This window comes from Poecile atricapillus, chromosome Z (assembly GCF_030490865.1).
Source record: "Poecile atricapillus isolate bPoeAtr1 chromosome Z, bPoeAtr1.hap1, whole genome shotgun sequence".
In the NCBI taxonomy this organism is placed as follows: domain Eukaryota; kingdom Metazoa; phylum Chordata; class Aves; order Passeriformes; family Paridae; genus Poecile; species Poecile atricapillus.
In genome coordinates this window covers 101591305-101607497 of record NC_081289.1, presented here as the reverse complement: position 1 = coordinate 101607497, position 16193 = coordinate 101591305, and the positions used below count along the sequence as shown (strand labels likewise).

General features: G+C 44.3%; 1 protein-coding gene across 7 annotated transcripts in view; it reads left to right on the top strand.

Annotated features, from left to right (window-relative positions):
* PSD3 (pleckstrin and Sec7 domain containing 3) overlaps positions 1–15823 on the top strand; it is a 119122-nt gene extending 103299 nt beyond the window's left edge. For all 7 annotated transcript variants that reach the window (XM_058865130.1, XM_058865129.1, XM_058865131.1 and 4 more), the window contains one exon: positions 6102–15823. In XM_058865130.1, the coding sequence (XP_058721113.1) occupies positions 6102–6314 (213 nt within the window). In that variant the 3' untranslated portion in view covers positions 6315–15823. The remainder of the gene's footprint in view (positions 1–6101) is intronic.
* The last annotated feature ends 370 nt before the right edge of the window (positions 15824–16193 follow it).

The window sequence follows — 16193 nt, the reverse complement described above, 5'->3', positions numbered from 1 at the left end:
TGTTGCCTGTTGTATTGGAACCTCAGTCTCTAGAGAATGACTGCATTCTGCAGAAATGAAGGTCATGGTAATTGTCTTCCACTGGTAGGTTCTGAAGGAACTCATATGCTGAAGTTATAGTCATAGTCATGCCTCCCTTGTCAAAGGCATTTGTATACCACTGAGATGGGTGTCAGGTTGAGAAGGAAGATGGTAGAATTAAAGATACAAAGATCACAGGGTTGAGTGATGCAACTTGAGCAGATGGATTAGGAGATTGTTTTGAGTATCTGACAGCAGCTTTTATCTGTGATGGTGTCTGCCACAGTTTATGTGGGAATGAATTGCCAGCCCAGCAGATGTCTGATATTTCTTACAACTACACCTTTGAGCTATTTCCCTCAGGACTGCAAGTCAATGTTGCCTTGGGTCTGAAAGGATCCTACTCTAAATAGGCACTACCTGGCAAGGAAAATACATAGTCTGAAAAAGATTCCGAGCAGATAAGACAGATGAGACCACCAGAGCTGATGCTGGAGGCAGCATAGCACAAGCCTCCAGAACTGAAATAAGCCTTGTGCCCCATGCTATCAGTTTCTGTTAGAGGGACTCTTTTTACTCCTGAACTTAACTCATTGCATACTTTTGCTTTTACAGAGGGTTGTAACCACTGTGTTGAGTTTCACTTTGCTGTAGCAAAGCCAATCACCATGACTTTATGAAGGAACATAACCTGACTAACGTGGTAGTCTTTTATGATGTGATGTTTGGTGTGATGGGTGAGGGGAGAGCAGTGGATGTTGTTTGTTCTTGACTTTGACAAGAATTCTGACGTTGTCTCCTCTAATGTGCTTGTAGTCAAGCTGATGAAGTGGATTGGAAAATTGACAGTAAGGTGATTTGGCTGAACAATCGAGATCAAAGGGTTGTGATCAATGGCACAGTGTCAGTTTTCAACAGAGTACTCAGATGTACAGAGTAAGTCACACACTTTGGTGTGGATCTTGTAAAACTTGGAAGATCAAGCAGTTTCTTAGCTTTGGGTTCTTGACACAAAGTTTTCTATTTTTTATTTTCTATCACTTTTAGAAGCTTGGGATGTTATGTAGGCTGGAGTGTTAAACATTTATAGAAATATTGATGGGGGAGTAGATTGTTGTTGGTTTTTTTTTCTGTTTCCTGTCAATTTTATCAGGGTGATCTTTTGAGATACTCCTCAGGTACCTCAGTACAAATCAGAACTAGTATAGTCCAGGAAACAAGACATGTCCTCTTCACTAGTGAGAGTCTCAAACAACATTTGAGCTGTGTAGTTCAGATAAGTGATCAGCTCAGAAGGAATGCTCATCTGAGTAGGCAAGTTGTGGCCACAACTTCAGTTATGTGGGAGAAATGGTAATTCAGGGTGCTGATGTGCGTGCCTGTGTTATATTTACACTAAGCACAGATTTCACAGACCATGTTGAACTATCAAGACACCATTCCAAGGGCTGTGAGAGCAGGCAATTCCAAAATGTTGGAAGTCAAAACAGATGAGGTAGAAGGCTCAGGGATCTTCCTTTGGAGTTAAAGCAAAAAAGGAAGGTTTATGCTGTGTGGAAGCAAGGTCAAGTGGTGTGGGAGGAATACAGAGAGAGATGCTGGTTACTGTTGTAGCAAGAAAATTTCTGTGGCCAAATCTCAGTTGGAGCTGCAGCTGGCCAGAACTGTGGGGGACAATAAAGAGAGTTTTAAAAGGTATATTAATGGCAAAAGGCAGTGTAGAAATAACATCAGCCTCTTACAGGATGAGGATGGTCATCTCACAAACAGGGACATGGACAAGGCAGAGCTGTTTAGTGCAGTCTTTGCTTCAGTCTTCAATATGGGTGACAGACCAGGGGGATCTCAGTGCTCTGAGCTGGAGGACCATGACTATGAGAATGCTCAGCTCTCAACTTCAACCTTGAAGCTGTGTGGGGTCAGCTGTTCCAGCTGGATCTCTACAAATATATGGGGCCTAATGAGATTCATCCAAGAAACCTCAAACAGTTGCCTGATGTCATCACAAAACTTCCCTAGATAATATTTGAACAGTCTGGAGAGATCCCAGTTGGCTGGGAACTGTTTAGTGTTTTCCCAGTATTCAAGAAGAGCAAAAAGGGTGACACTGGAAACTACAGGTTTGTCAATCTCACTTTGGTGCCTGGTAAAATTACAGAGAAAATTATTCTTTTGGGAAGTATTGGGAAACACCAGGAGGACACTGGAGCCATCATCACAGCCAGCACAGCTTCATGAGAGGAAAGTCCTGCTTTCATTTGCTTTCAATGATTTCATTTTATGACAGGATAACCCACTTAGTTGATCAACCAAAGGCAGTTAATGCAATCTTTTTTGATTTCACAAAGCTTTTGATACTGTCTCTCTCAGAACCCTTCTGGAGAAAATGTCCAATACTCAGCTGGATAAATACCTCATGTGATGGGTGAGCAGCTGGCTCATGGGTCAGGCACAAAGGGTTACAGTGGATGGAGTGACATCAGACTGGTCACCTGTCACTGGTGAGGTTCCACAGGGGTTCATCCATAGCCCTGTGCTCTTCAGCATCTTCATAAATGACTTGGACACAGGACTGGAAGGGATACTATGCAAGTTTGCAGATGATACAGAACTGGGAGGAGCCATTCACTCCCTTGAAGGCAAGGAGGCCTTGCAGAGAGACCTTGACGAATTACAGGGCTGGACAATCACCACCCGTATGAAGTTCAGCAAGGGAAAGTGCTGGATTCTGCATCTGGGATGGGGCAACCCTGGATGTATGGTGATGGGACAACCCTAGGAGTGAGAAAATGTACAGCCATGCCATGGAAAGGGGCCTGGTCAAGGCAAGATGAATATGAGTGAGCAGTGCCCTTGCAGCTAGGAGGGCCAGCTGTGTCCTGGAGTGTATCAGGCACAGCATCACCAGCTGGGCAACAGAGGGGATTGTCCTGCTCTGCTCTGCACTGAGGTAGGCTCACCTTGACTACTGGGGGCAGTTTTGGGCCCCTCAGTATAAGAAAGATATGAAGCCCCAAAGCCTCCAAAGGACAGTAGTGAAGATTATGAAGGGCCTTAAGGGATAGCCATGTGAGGAGCAGCTAAGGTCCCTTGGTTTGTTCAGCATGGATGAGAGGAGACTGAGGGGAGACCTCATTGCAGTCAACAGCTTTCTTGTGAGGGGAAGAGGAGGGACAGGCACTGATCTGTCTGTGATGATGTGTGGGAATAGCCTGAAGTTGTGTCAGGGGAGGTTTAGGCTGGACATTAGAGAGGAATTCTTCATCCAGGGGGTGGTTGGGCGCTGGAACGGGCTCCCCAGGGAAGTGGTCACAGAGAGTTCAAGAAGCATTTGGAAAATGCTATCAGGCACATAGAATGATTCTTGTGGATGGTCCTGTGCAGGGACAGGAATTGGACTGGATGAACTCTGTGGGCCCCTTCCAACTCATTTTATTCTATTATAGTGTGAGGCAGTAAAAATCCCAAACCAAACCTAAATGTTGAGCTATATGAAACTTTTGAATGGAAACATGGTGAATGGAAACCTTCCCTTTAGAACAGCGTACTGTCAGGGTTGGCAGGAGGTGGTGAAAAAGCTTGCTGCATGAGGTTAAATGAAAAGGCAGTAGGCAGGTGAGGCAGGATTTTGCAGCTGTCTCTTTCAGACTGAGGCTGCAGGCTAAACCAAGTGTCTGTGTACAAAGGGCCATGCTGATACCTCTCAGGAAAGACACCAAAAAAGCCAGTGGGTCCCTAAGGTGGCAGCATGGTACCATTAGGAAGGAAGATGCCATTTTCCTTGTCTGTAGGTCCTTACAATTTCTTTTTGTTCACACACTGGTGAAGTCTTCATTCTTGTTCCTTTTGAAAGACAAATGAGATGGAGGAGAGGTAAACCAGGAGGTTACCGGTCCTTGTTCAGGTATGCAGCCAGTATATTTGTTTTTGATGGTGTCTTTGCTTATACACACCATAGAAGGAACAGTTTTCCTCTTTGTCTGTCCCAGTTTGCCTGCTCTCTGAGGAAGTACTGCATCAGATGGCAAAAAATTTGTTGCTTAATGCAGAAAATTTATAGTTGAAGATCTTTTGAATGCTGTCAGGTGAGAGGTGAAGCCAGAATACTGATGCGTGGCTGCCTCATACTTCCTTATTATGTGCATTCATTCTTCAGAGATAATGTTGCAGAAGCTTTTGAATGGTTTCTACTTCTGTGGTTTTTGTTTCTTGACAGAAATTTCCAAATTAATTTCTTTTAAGGGAGAATTTCCACTAGCTTTTACTAACTTCAAATGTCAGGTCACTGAAAGACCAACTTTGTTGTGTTTGAAATCAAAGTAGGAACGTGTTGATTAATTGTAATAGAAGCAAAGGCCCCACAGAGTCCAAGGGAAAATGGCCATTTGCACACATGCAGGTCCTGGATTTCCATTCTGATTGTTGAGTCTTGAGACTCTGGTTGTATTTACTGGACCAGTAAAAGCATAAATCCATACAGCAGTAAAGCCCCCCTTCCCCCCCTCTCTATTTCATGATATTACGCTGTTCCCAAGCTGAGAGCACTGGCTGGCCTTTTACAGAAGTGTCTGGTTCATTTTGTGATGAATCATCCATCAGCTCAGTGCATCATCATCAGGGTTCTTCTTGTTGTTTTTCCATTTTTATTAAATGACACATCTTACCTGCTTCATGTGTTTGTCTCTCACGTTGTGGAGCTCCAGCTACAGATATGGAAGTCATAGGAATGCTTTTTTGTTTAATTTGTAGGAGGATTTTGCTATGATTCTCCTCTATGAGGGTTTCTTTATTCAAAGGATTCTCAAAAGCCAGTCATGTTTTCTGCTTTTTTTATTCCCCTTTATATTCCACACTTCAAAGCGGTTACCAAGCTTTTTGACTTCCTGCCCTCAAATAAATTTTTTCACCAGAACTTTATTATTTTATTAGAAAATTTAAAATATTTTCTTAAATGCTTTTTCCTTTGTCAGGAACATAATAGCTTGGCTGCTGTTTTGCCACATTGGCTGCTGTTTTGCCAGTTGGAAATACAAGTTAACAATCAGTATGGATGTTTAGATCCACCTTCCCTGACTCCCAGCACACTGAGATCACTGTAATTACAATGTCTGCATCATATCTTTAGTGGATATATTAGGGGCAGGTTATTAAATAAATCCTGTGAAGTGGTTTGGTCTGTTCCAGGACCTCCTGCCCCAACATCTGTTTTTGAGACCCTTTAGGGATCTTTTGTTACTGTACCCTCATTTTCTTCCTTGCCAAATTTTTTCTTGGAAAATGATGCAATTGTAGCAAACAGAACAAAGTCTCCCTCTTGGAGAGAAAAACTCTGGTTCTGACAAAGAATAGAGCAAATGGTCATGTGGCACACTAAAGGGAACTTTTTCCGGTTGAAAAATACAAATATGTGGACAAACATCAACCGTCATCATTCCCTATGAGTGATGTAGCAGCAGAACATACCATGCTGCTGTCATATCCCTCTTATCTGCTCCTTTTGGTTAAGATCTGGCCTTTCAGAAGATTCTCTCATGGGCCTAGCGGTGGCCATGCTGTTGGTACAGCAACATGGTACAGTCCAAACTTAGACCTTGCTTTGGTTTCCCCCCATGGATAAGAAAAGCACAAAAAGCAGGACCTGCTGGTGGGAGTGGAGGATTGCACCAGAGCAAGACTTTCCTTGGTTTAGTGCACTTCATCTCCATCTGTGCCTGAGCACATAGGATCACAGTATGTATGAGCACAGCTTACGTCTCATCATGGCTAAGGTAGCAAGCTTTTGTTTGGTGGTGTTACTTGGAATGGGAGCCACCAGTCAGCAGAGCATTGGAATTTCTGTGCTGCAGAACTGAATACCTCTAATTACACAGCACCCCAGGCCTCAGTCTGCCTGAAATCGTCTTTGTTCAATTTATATTAGCCACTGTTGTTCATATCCATATTAGGCACCATTGTTCACATACATGTTGAGCTCCTGGCTTTCAAGGCCAGCAGAAAGCATTAAGTTACTTAGGAGGTCTGTCATGTGCCCCTGCAGAATTTCTTCCAGACTGATTTGGGTCTTTCTTTTCATTTCCCAGAAAAGTCGCTATGAGATTTATGTTGGCCTACTGAAAGAAGGGGTGAAGGAGCTGCTGAGTGGAGGAGAGAATGATGCACCAGGACTGAAGAAATCCCACTCAAGTCCTTCTTTGAATCAGGAGTCTCCAGTTAGTGCCAAGGTGAAACGCAATGTCTCGGAGAGGAAGGACCACAGGCCAGAAACACCCAGCATTAAGCAGAAGGTCACTTAGAGTGGAAATGACAACTAGGGGAACAGCCATGCAGCGAAGTATCGGTGGTCAAAATTTTTTCATTTAATAACCTGTCATTCACAAAAAATAAGTGCATCTGCCTGAATGGGGTGTTAGTGACATTTTCTATTGTATATTTTGCTGTTTCTGTGCAGATTGTGGGAGATGTCTTTGCTCCTGCTTTGCTTTGCTTTGTTAATTTATCATTTAGCAATTGAAGCATTGGGACTTTCTTGTGTTGTTCTGTTTCTAAAGGAGCTGGGGAAGGCGTAGAGCGCTGTGACGTTTATTCTGTCTCCTCCCCATTTATCTCCTCCCATCGGCATGTGGCTTTCATCTCTCAAGTCACTTGTCACTTTATTTATGTGGTGGGTGGGAAAAATAACTGGACAAGTGCTGCAGTGCTATGAATGTGAGCTGTAGCTGTGAGAAGAGCTGTGCAAACATGCAGCTGCAGAAGGCTGACTAGAGGCTAGGCTGCTGGGAACACTAGTTTCCTGACAATATGGGGCATGTTGGTACTGGTACTTAGCAGCAGGTGGTACAGTAAATAGTCACTGTTGCTTATTGTTACTGCATTGACCCTGGACATGTGAGTGTGAAGGAATGAAACCTGGAAACCTCTGGCAATGCTGGGATGATGGCATTGGAATAATTTGTTTGCTTCCTTCCAAGCAGAGAGCCTTCTCCTTAGTTTGCAGGCTGGAAGGCATCCAAACCCATGCTGTCTCTGCTTGTCTCTGCAGTCAGGAAGATTAGAGATCACCCAGTTGGAATGGCTATCTGGGCTTCACATTAATTTGCAAAGAAGGCTGCTGTAGATGTCAGCCATTAGCATTATATATTAATTATATATATATTAAAGACAAAGGGCCTCTGTGTAGTTTTTAACTATACGCTCTCACTTAGCTGCTATATAGAGCCTTATGATATATTGTGTCCTGTTGCTTCCCCTTCCAGGGGTTTCCTTGTTGGTGTGCACAGAGAGCTGCTTTCAATTCCTCTCATAGTGACAAAGCACTTTGCCTTTTTTCTTCAGAAAAGGATTCTCCTCTGTTTTCCATTTTCCTTCTTTAGCTCACATCCAGTTGGAAGAGTCTGGTGCCTCCTCACAGTTCCTGCATACCCTGTGCCAGGCTTTCCAAGGGGAGCACAGGACCAGGAGAGACCGCCATGGGTAGATCTTTACACACCTGAAAGGCTCCTGTTTGTGCCATAGACCCTTGGGGTGGCCAGCAGTTTTCAGGCACAGAGAGCAGAAAGATGACACAGAAATAATTTTCCTGCTTCCCAGCCCCTCTTGTCTGGGCAGTGTCATGGCTCTGCAGAGAGTGCTGGCTCTCCTGTTACCTATTATCTGAGTTTTAATCTCTGTTTTAATACTGGCCCTCAGGGTGAGCTTGGACAGGTCTCTCCCATTTTGTGTCGCCCTTTCCCTCTGTGAAGTAGTACAGCCAAACTGGCCTTTCCCTCAGAGTGTCTGGGGAGATAATGTCGAGAACCAGTTGAAAATTGCTCCTTGCTGTTCATTCTGTTGTGCCCAGCACAGAACAGCTTCTTGATGAATGCAATCTTTAATGCATATAGAAACATCAAGATCAGTGCAAGGACTGTTTAGAAATGCACTGGTGTTTTCAGCCCAAGTAGTCAAAGGGCCACACATCAAAAAAATTGCTACCTGGGTGTGTTCTGTCAGGCTTCCCAAGGGTCCAAGTCAGTTCATCTAGTTTATTGAGCTGCCAGTCCAGTGAGCAGAACTGGGAGTGATCGAAGAGAAAAGGCCCTTAACAGGCACTGCATGACTTGCCTCCCCTACCAAGTACCACCATGCAACAGCTTTCCTGGTGTTTTTGCTGACTGTTGGCTGTAACAATGATGTTGCACACTCAGATGTGAGGTTTTAGAGAAAATTGATCCTTGCAGCCCCAGCCTGGCAGCAAAACCAGAGGAGACTGTTCTCACAGATGATGCTGGGATGCGCATCCATCTGGCATCTGCCACTGAGAGTGGCTGTTCCGTGCTAAAAGTCAGGAGGTTGGCTCCTAACCTTGGCAGCGTTGCTAAAAGCTTGCGGAGTCCTGAGTAGAAATTGGCAGTGTTTCCCAAGTGCTGAGGCTTTAGAAGTTGTGCATTCTGACTAGGGTGGAGTTAACATTTAGTTCTCTTCTTGAAGAAGAGAGATATCTTCTGCTTCTGGGGCCAGAGTGATATGGTGCAGCTTATTGCATGGGGAGACTCAGTGTAGAGAGATGCATGGTAGTGCTCCTTGGGAAGGATTATTTGGAGGAATTAAGAGTGGTAGAAGTACAGCTCACGGAGGGGTAACAAAGATAGATCCCTCCAGGTGTTTGTCATGCTTTGGAGGTTGAAAATGACAAGCAGAGCAGAGAGAAGCAATTTGGTTGGGAAATGCTGAATGCACATTTGGGAAGAAAACTTGACCTCTCTGTTTTGATTGAGGAGTGGTATTCCCCAGTTCAGTGTTCCCACTGAGACTCTACACACTACATGGTCCTTGCTCGCTCCCTCCTTCCCCTCACCATCCTTGCAGTGGGCTGGAGAGGAGGATTGGAGGCATAAAAGGCAAAGATTGCAGGTTGAGAAAACAACCATTTGCTGGAAACGGCAATGAGATAAGAAAATGAATGGTAAACAGCAACAGTGTTCAAGAATGCTCACCATGCAGACACCAATACCCAACCACTCGCTTCCCAGTACCTCAACCCAGAAGGGACATCTTCCCCTGTTCCTGGAAGATGACATGAGGTAGTACAGAATAACCTTCAAGTCCAAGCCATGCCCCTGGCTAGGGCAGAAATTATCCCCATCCTGGCCAGAACCAGTTATTTTATATAAAAATAGGATACATACAGCAGAAGCAAAACCCAGAAAAGGTACAGATCTGTAAATGGCCGTGCTTGGCTGTCAGGGTTGGGTTGACTAGATGATCTTTTTGAAGGCAGGCTAGAATATGCTTGGCAAACCTCTTGTGTTTATGGAGTGCAGTGCTTCAAAACGCAAAGAGGTGACATTTAACTTTCTTCTTTCTTGGCTTTTAATGGATTTTGGTTGCTGAAAATTCCAGTTAAGTTGCTGAGCTCAAAAAGAAATTACTCCTGTTAAGTGCATTTTCTAGCTTTGACACAGAAACTGGATAATTCCTCTTCAAAGTTGTTGCAGAAAAGATGATTTGAAGCAATGGGAAAAATCAAAAAGTGGACTGCAAAAGAGAGGGTTTTTTTTCATTATTTACTATCTATTTCCATGTATACTTGTAAACGGAGTAGGGTAATTTTTTTAGGTCTCATCTGGGTGTATTGAATGCAGTTTTTCACTGCATTTTTTAGTCATTAAACATTTGTTGAGCTTAGAGCAGTCTTGCTGAGACTGCTGAGGCATGCAGATTAGTTTACCCAGAATTTATAGTTTCTGCTCCAGTTTTAATTAATGCCATTTTCCTCTGTTACTTTACAATTCATAAACATCCCAGGCACCCATTTAGAAATGCATGCTTTGGAGACCAAGAAAAAATATCCTGTTGTGAAAGTCTAAGACTCCTGCCGTCCCTTGGGAATAGGTTCATCTAGCAATCAGTACTGTAATTTGGTTTTTTTCCCTCCTGATGATGCTATAAAGGGGCAGATTCTCAGGCAGAGAGTACCCTGCACGCTGCCTTTCTTGGCTAAAATGTTTGCCTTTAGGGGAGATCAGTGCTTGACTGCAGCAACTCAGGAGCGCTGATTGCAGTATGTAAGGATATTCTGCTGGTTTCCAACCCTCCTCTGGGACTTGAGCTGCAAATCACTGGAGAAGCCTGCAGTTTTCTGGGTGTGCTCAGTGCAAGGAGGAGTTACTGGCTGGCTGCCATGAGCATGTGTGCATGCAGGAGAGCCTTTGCATTGGGGATGCAGGGAGGTGTCATCCTTCCATGTCACCCTCCCTGCTCCAGTGCACTGTCATTGCTCAGGCGAAGCCTCTGCTTGCATGTAAAGCAGGGATGCAAAGAGGGGAGCAGGCTGGGATCAGCACCTCCTTGCTTCCCCTTTCTTAAGGTGCAGACAGTGGTTCTGGATAGACCCACCCTGCTCTGAAGCATTGCTGGCTTGCTCATCCTCCAGCGGCTGAACCATCTGCTAAGGAAGGAGAGACCAGAAAGGGCCCCACTAGTCTGCACCTGACAGCAGAAATCTGATGGAGAAGGGGAAAATTGCCTTCCCCTCTCCCCACCCAGCAGCCAGAGTGGGTGAGATACTCTTCTGAAGCAAAAGCCACTCTCCTCTGTGAGCCAGCAGGATGCAGGGGACTGATTGAGATGGTTTTTGTTCATCAGTGGCTGTGAAATAGACTCCCTGGACTGGCTGTGTGTTTGTCTGCATCTTCCAGATAAATTACGCATGAACTAGTGAACATGACTTCAGCTTCTAAATCCAGTATTTATGTTGTGTTTTCAATTGATGTAGAGAGGCAAGTCAGCCAGCAGGGTGACTGATGCAGCAGAGTTGTGCGGGAATGCTGTTCAGCTGTGTTGCTGACTCAGAGTTTTTTGTCTGTAGCCACTCACTTGTAAATGGTTACCAGAAACTTTCTAATGATTAGTAACAGCTCGTCACTAAAATACTTTCCCCCTGATCTTGCCTGCTTCCAGGTTGTAGTCTGTCCATTAAGGCCCCGTTGAGGGGCTCTCCTGGAAAGCAGTGATCTGCACAGCCCTGCTTTGAGAAGTTCAGCCTAGCAGACCTCCAGAGACTGGAATTGTTCAGTGACTTTTCACAGCTCCAATGCCTTTGGATAACAAGAATGGTTGCTCTTCTGACTTGAAAAAGCCAAAACTTTTTCCTTTCTCGAGTGGAGAAATTAGGTACTTGCTTGACTGGAGCAGGCCATTCAGTGAAGACATGATCATGGCAGTGGAGGAAGTCAGAGGTGACAGGGTCATCATCAAGCTTCTTGGAGACACTGCATGGCAATGTTCTCCTTGAAAGTGTGAAAGGCTTTTCTCTGCAGATGGCACACTGGTTACTGTGTCTGCATTCTCCATTTTTAAACGAATTTTGGTCTTATTGCAGTTAGTCTGACAGCTCCTCCTCCTTTTCTGACAAGCTGCTCTTGTCTGTCATCTTAACACCTCAGCTGCTTCTGTATAACAGGTCTGTTTCTTTCCATGCTTGCAGAAATCCAGAAAATATAACTTTCCCATCTTGCATTAAGAAAACCTGCTCTGAAGCAGGGCTGCATTGAATGGATAACCCTGTGAACAGCTTTTTCACTCTGCTTGTCGGTAGCCTGTGTTTCCAGCCACAGTTATAGCTGGGAGGTGTGAGACCGAGTTTTAGACTGCGGTGATCCTCTAGTTGTATGCTGCAGGGATGCAAAGTTCCCCCTCCCACACTTAGACCAGACACTTGCAACATTCCTGCTCTTCTAAGTATCCAGGTTGTTGGAACCACTGGCTGCTTCTGCAGGGTCAAAGGCAGTATATACATCTTATGGCAAAGCAATCTTACAGCTTGTTTAAATTTTCTCCAGTATTGCTCTCCCCAGGCTCTGGTACGTCACATCTGCTCTGAGGGGGCAGTTAAGAAGTTTCTCTAACATTTCTCATCAGAGCACAATCATTGCTCCTCAGCATGTGTTCTCAGCATCTGGTATCTAGGCTGCCTAGAGGGATGAACCATAGAAGCTGTCTCAGAAAGAGCTAGTCTGCAGCTTGTGCTTTTTAAAGGATATTTTTAGTGCATATAGACGCAGTACGTCTGGCCTCGCCTCTCTCCTCTCTCCCAGAGCTCTCCCAGCAGCATAGCTGTAGCATAGGGAACTGCTTCACCTAGAGCTTCACTGTGGGGACCTGAGCTCCAGGAAGAAGCAGCTTTGTCAGCCTTCGGAGAAATGACACCACCTGAGCTGAGCACTACTGCACAGGACAATGATGCTGTAGGAAGAAGCCAGTGCCACCCTTCATGGCTGGTCACCTGCTGGAGACTGTGAGCTCTAGCACTGCCCTTAGTGCTGGGAGTAACGAGAAATGCTGGCTTCCTTTTCCCTCTAGTCTGTGCTGCTTGAGGAACTGTCCTTAGCACCTGCTGCTTTTCTCCCTTGTGACAGCAGCACCCTTATCCAGGGCTAGCACAGTCCCTTTGTGAGGAGACTGGTTTACATGAGACCAAGGAGGACAGCTCCATGCAAAAAGTCTAAATGCCATCTGGGAGTATCTGCTCTGCTGATGGTAACATACAGTTGAACATTGAAAGGAGGCAGGCCCAGCTTTGCCTGAGAGAATGTCCCTTGCTCATACATTTTGATAGATTCATTAAGGTTGTGTTGCAGTCATTTATTAGAGCCCATCCCTTACCAAATGCAAGTAAGAACTTTCCCAGAGGTTGGACCATTGACCTGACTCTGCCCTTAAAGAGCAAATTTAGGCTAGTCCAAAGTGTTGTCTCTTCCCTGCCTTTGAGCACTTAATTATTCCATAAAAATTATAGATGTTTAATCAATGAGGGACATCTCATGGCATCTGCTTTTAAATCTGGGCCAGGAGCCAGCTCGGGTACAGGCCAGAGGTTTATTTGGACCAGTGAAGGTACATCACTTAGCAGTGCAAGCATTGAAAGTGCAGCAAGGTACAAGGGCTGGATTTTTCTCTGACAGAAACCACTGTAATTAGTATCCACTTTAGCAGTGATCCTGCCTATAACTCTTCTAAATGAGACTGGCATAAGGAGATACCTTTTGTCTAAACAGGCAAGTTTCAGCTTGGGCCAATTGAGTATCATGGTGTAGTGACAAAGCAGCTAGCTAAGCTACCATGGAGACTTGTTTGACACAAAATCCTCCAACTTCCCTTAGCCTCTTGCTGGGAAGAGGGAGATAAATGCTGTCGAGTCTGTGTCACCACAGAGGCCAAACTCTACTGGTAATATAAGTCTTAATTCACACACTTACGAAAATCTCATGCTCAGAGCTGTCAGATTCTGAAAGACTGTAGGATGAGAACAGGGGTGGGTTGTGGTTGGGTTTTTTTTAAAATTTGTACATATTCATGACAAATGTGTCCTCTTACTTGAGTCTAGAATTATAATTTGGCTAAAAAGGACAGAGTTTTTTGGCTATTTAAAAACTTTGAAATCACTCCTCTGTGTGAGGTACACTCTGAGGCTTACATTGCTTGGCGAACATGCCTATAGATGTGTGTATTTCATAAGTAAAGTATGGCTTCTATGGCTCAGCACTGCAAAGCTCACTGTTCTTTTCTGAAGCTTATTTGGCCAAAGCACTTCAGAAGCTGCAAACATTGTTAGGATGCTTGTTGTTCTAATTGTTCTCAAATAAGTTTAAGCAGCTATCAGAGCTTTTGCAGATTTATGGTGTACTTTGAGCTGCCTTGATCTTCATGTGTTGTCCACCAGGGGCTGCCTGTTGTTCTGCGTGTTGAAGGCAAGGCATATATTTGAGAGTCTAAGCAAGAGTTAGTGGGTGGAATTTTCTGTTAGCTTAACACTGGGCTGACTTTCTCCCTGTCTGTATCAGCCGATGCCTGTACAAGGAGCATCCATGCTGACTACTTCTGAAAATCATGCCCTGGGGATCTAATACACAGCTTTACTTCTGAAGACGTTGACCTTGCTCTGTGAAAATTCAGCAAAGGGACATCATGTCCAAAATGTCCAAGAAGGACAGGTGCCTGTGATGTCTCCTGCAGATACAGCCGTACAGCAGTAGTGAGGGTTTTTTTTTCCTGTAACTGTACAAATTTCCAGAAGAGTGGCTCATCAGCAGGCAAAAGAAGAGCAACAGGGCTGAAATATCTCTCTTGGGCATCTCATATGCATTCCAGAGGTTTCCCTTGGGAGCATTAAACAACCTTTTTACAGGTTGCTGGTCTGAGGAAAAAGACATAGGGAAACCCGGTGGGTTTTCCTATTGTGATCTAGTAAGGGCAACAGTAGCATGATCTGCATTGTTCTTGGAAAGAGAGAGCAAAACCTGAGGTGTGATTCTCACCTGGAGTCATAAAGCTCTTTATCATGGAGTTAGGTTGAAGCAACTTGAACAACTTCAGTGAAACTATGCCTTTGCACTTCACTGGACCACAGCCAGAGTGATTATGTCTTGCAGAACTGAGACACAAGTGAGCTGCAGCTCAGAGTGAAATGAAAGGGATCACCCTGTCACCTTGCTTTGGGCAAGCTGTAGTCCTGTAATCTTTTTTCAGGTACTGGGCTTCTCCCTTGAATTTCCTGCCCTCCATGGTGATGGGAAGATGTGGGTGAACACTGTCAGTTTCAGAGTCACAGTTAAGAAGTGTCATTTACCTCCACCTGGGCTGTTGTTGTTGTTTTCGTTTAGGCTGAGAAAGAGGACTGAATTTTCAGTCAATGTTGCTTGGTAGCCATGTGGGAAGCATAACTCTCAGCAGTGGTAGTGCAGAAAAATATTTTGCACATGCGTGTACATACACCTTATGCATCTCTTGTGTGCAGAACTAACCTTACAGGGCTTGACAGCAGTCCTTGTAAGACCTTTCCTCTGGGTGGTCTCCTATTGCTTTTGTGATGTGTAGGAACCTTCTTTCTGGTAACCTTGAATTCAGTTTACTCTCATCACTGAATTGCTGGAGTGTTTTTCATGTAATACACTAGAGACACAGTCCCAGTCTCGCCGCTTTGTGGTAACTTCTTGGTCTGCTGTGAAGCAACAACATTGAGGTAGCCATTAAATCTTTTCCAGCAGCATGGAACTTGCTATTCTGACTCTTGGGGAGGTCATCATCTCAGGTTTGATGCTGTCCTAACACCAGGACACCCCGTTTTGTCCCTAGGAATAGGCCCAGCCAGAAAAGTATACTGGGTGGTTGGAGTCAGAGCTGTGCAGACTTAAGTCAAGCCCTGGTTCAGGGGAGATTTTTCCATGTGCTGCTGATGTCCATAAGGACTCAAACATATACTTGCTTACACAGAGATGCTTTCCTGAAGCAGACTTGTCACTCTTTTCTACAGGTATCACAGGATGCCCTCCCTTATTCTGCTTCATGTATCTGGTACTTAGAATGATCATTTCCTGATAAATGAAGGCACTTAATCAGTCCTCTTCCCCTTGGAAGAAGGACTTTTGGGGATATTGTTATATCATTTAAAATAATATTTTGGAATTTAAGTTTACATTGCTTTATTTTTCACTTGAGGTGACTGTATATAAATATTTTCCTCTATTTTATCATTGCTGATAAAGTAAGCCTACAGTATACAGACAAATAATTTGCCTTTGATGTATTGAAACTGTGAGATATAAAGTAGACTTCTCTCTTGTGTCCATGTTCCTGACTATAACTCTGTTCCTCTGTGTTTTTATAAGTTGGAATAAATGTTGCTTACGGGCAACAAAGAGCCTGCAAGCTTCTCAATAATTTTTATGTCATTGAACTCAAGCAACCCTATTGAAGGATCTCACATATGTATAATGATATATGTATATGTACAAACTTTAGAAAGAAATAAACCAAATGTATTTCACGTTCTGCAGCTGACTGTTTTTTATTTGAACCCTGACAGTTGTTCCTACAAGTAAGAATATTAAGGTGGCTTTACAGTGGCTGTCCTGCTTCAGACTCCTGGCAGTCAGTAGTTTCAAGGTTTCCTGAGCTGAAGCACATGTGTACTGTCTACTTTACAGTCTGGATCTCACCTGCGGTTGGGGTAACCAATGGCACTTTGTGCACATTAGTTCTGTGTGAGGACAGCTGGAGCACATTCCTCTTCCTTCTGCACCTGTACAAGAGTAGATCCCTTCAAGCTATTTCAGGGTGTGTAGCCTGCAGAGCTACCCCTGCTTGCTGTGATGAGACAGCAAAAAGAGAATTAACTGATTTAAAATGGGTTTACC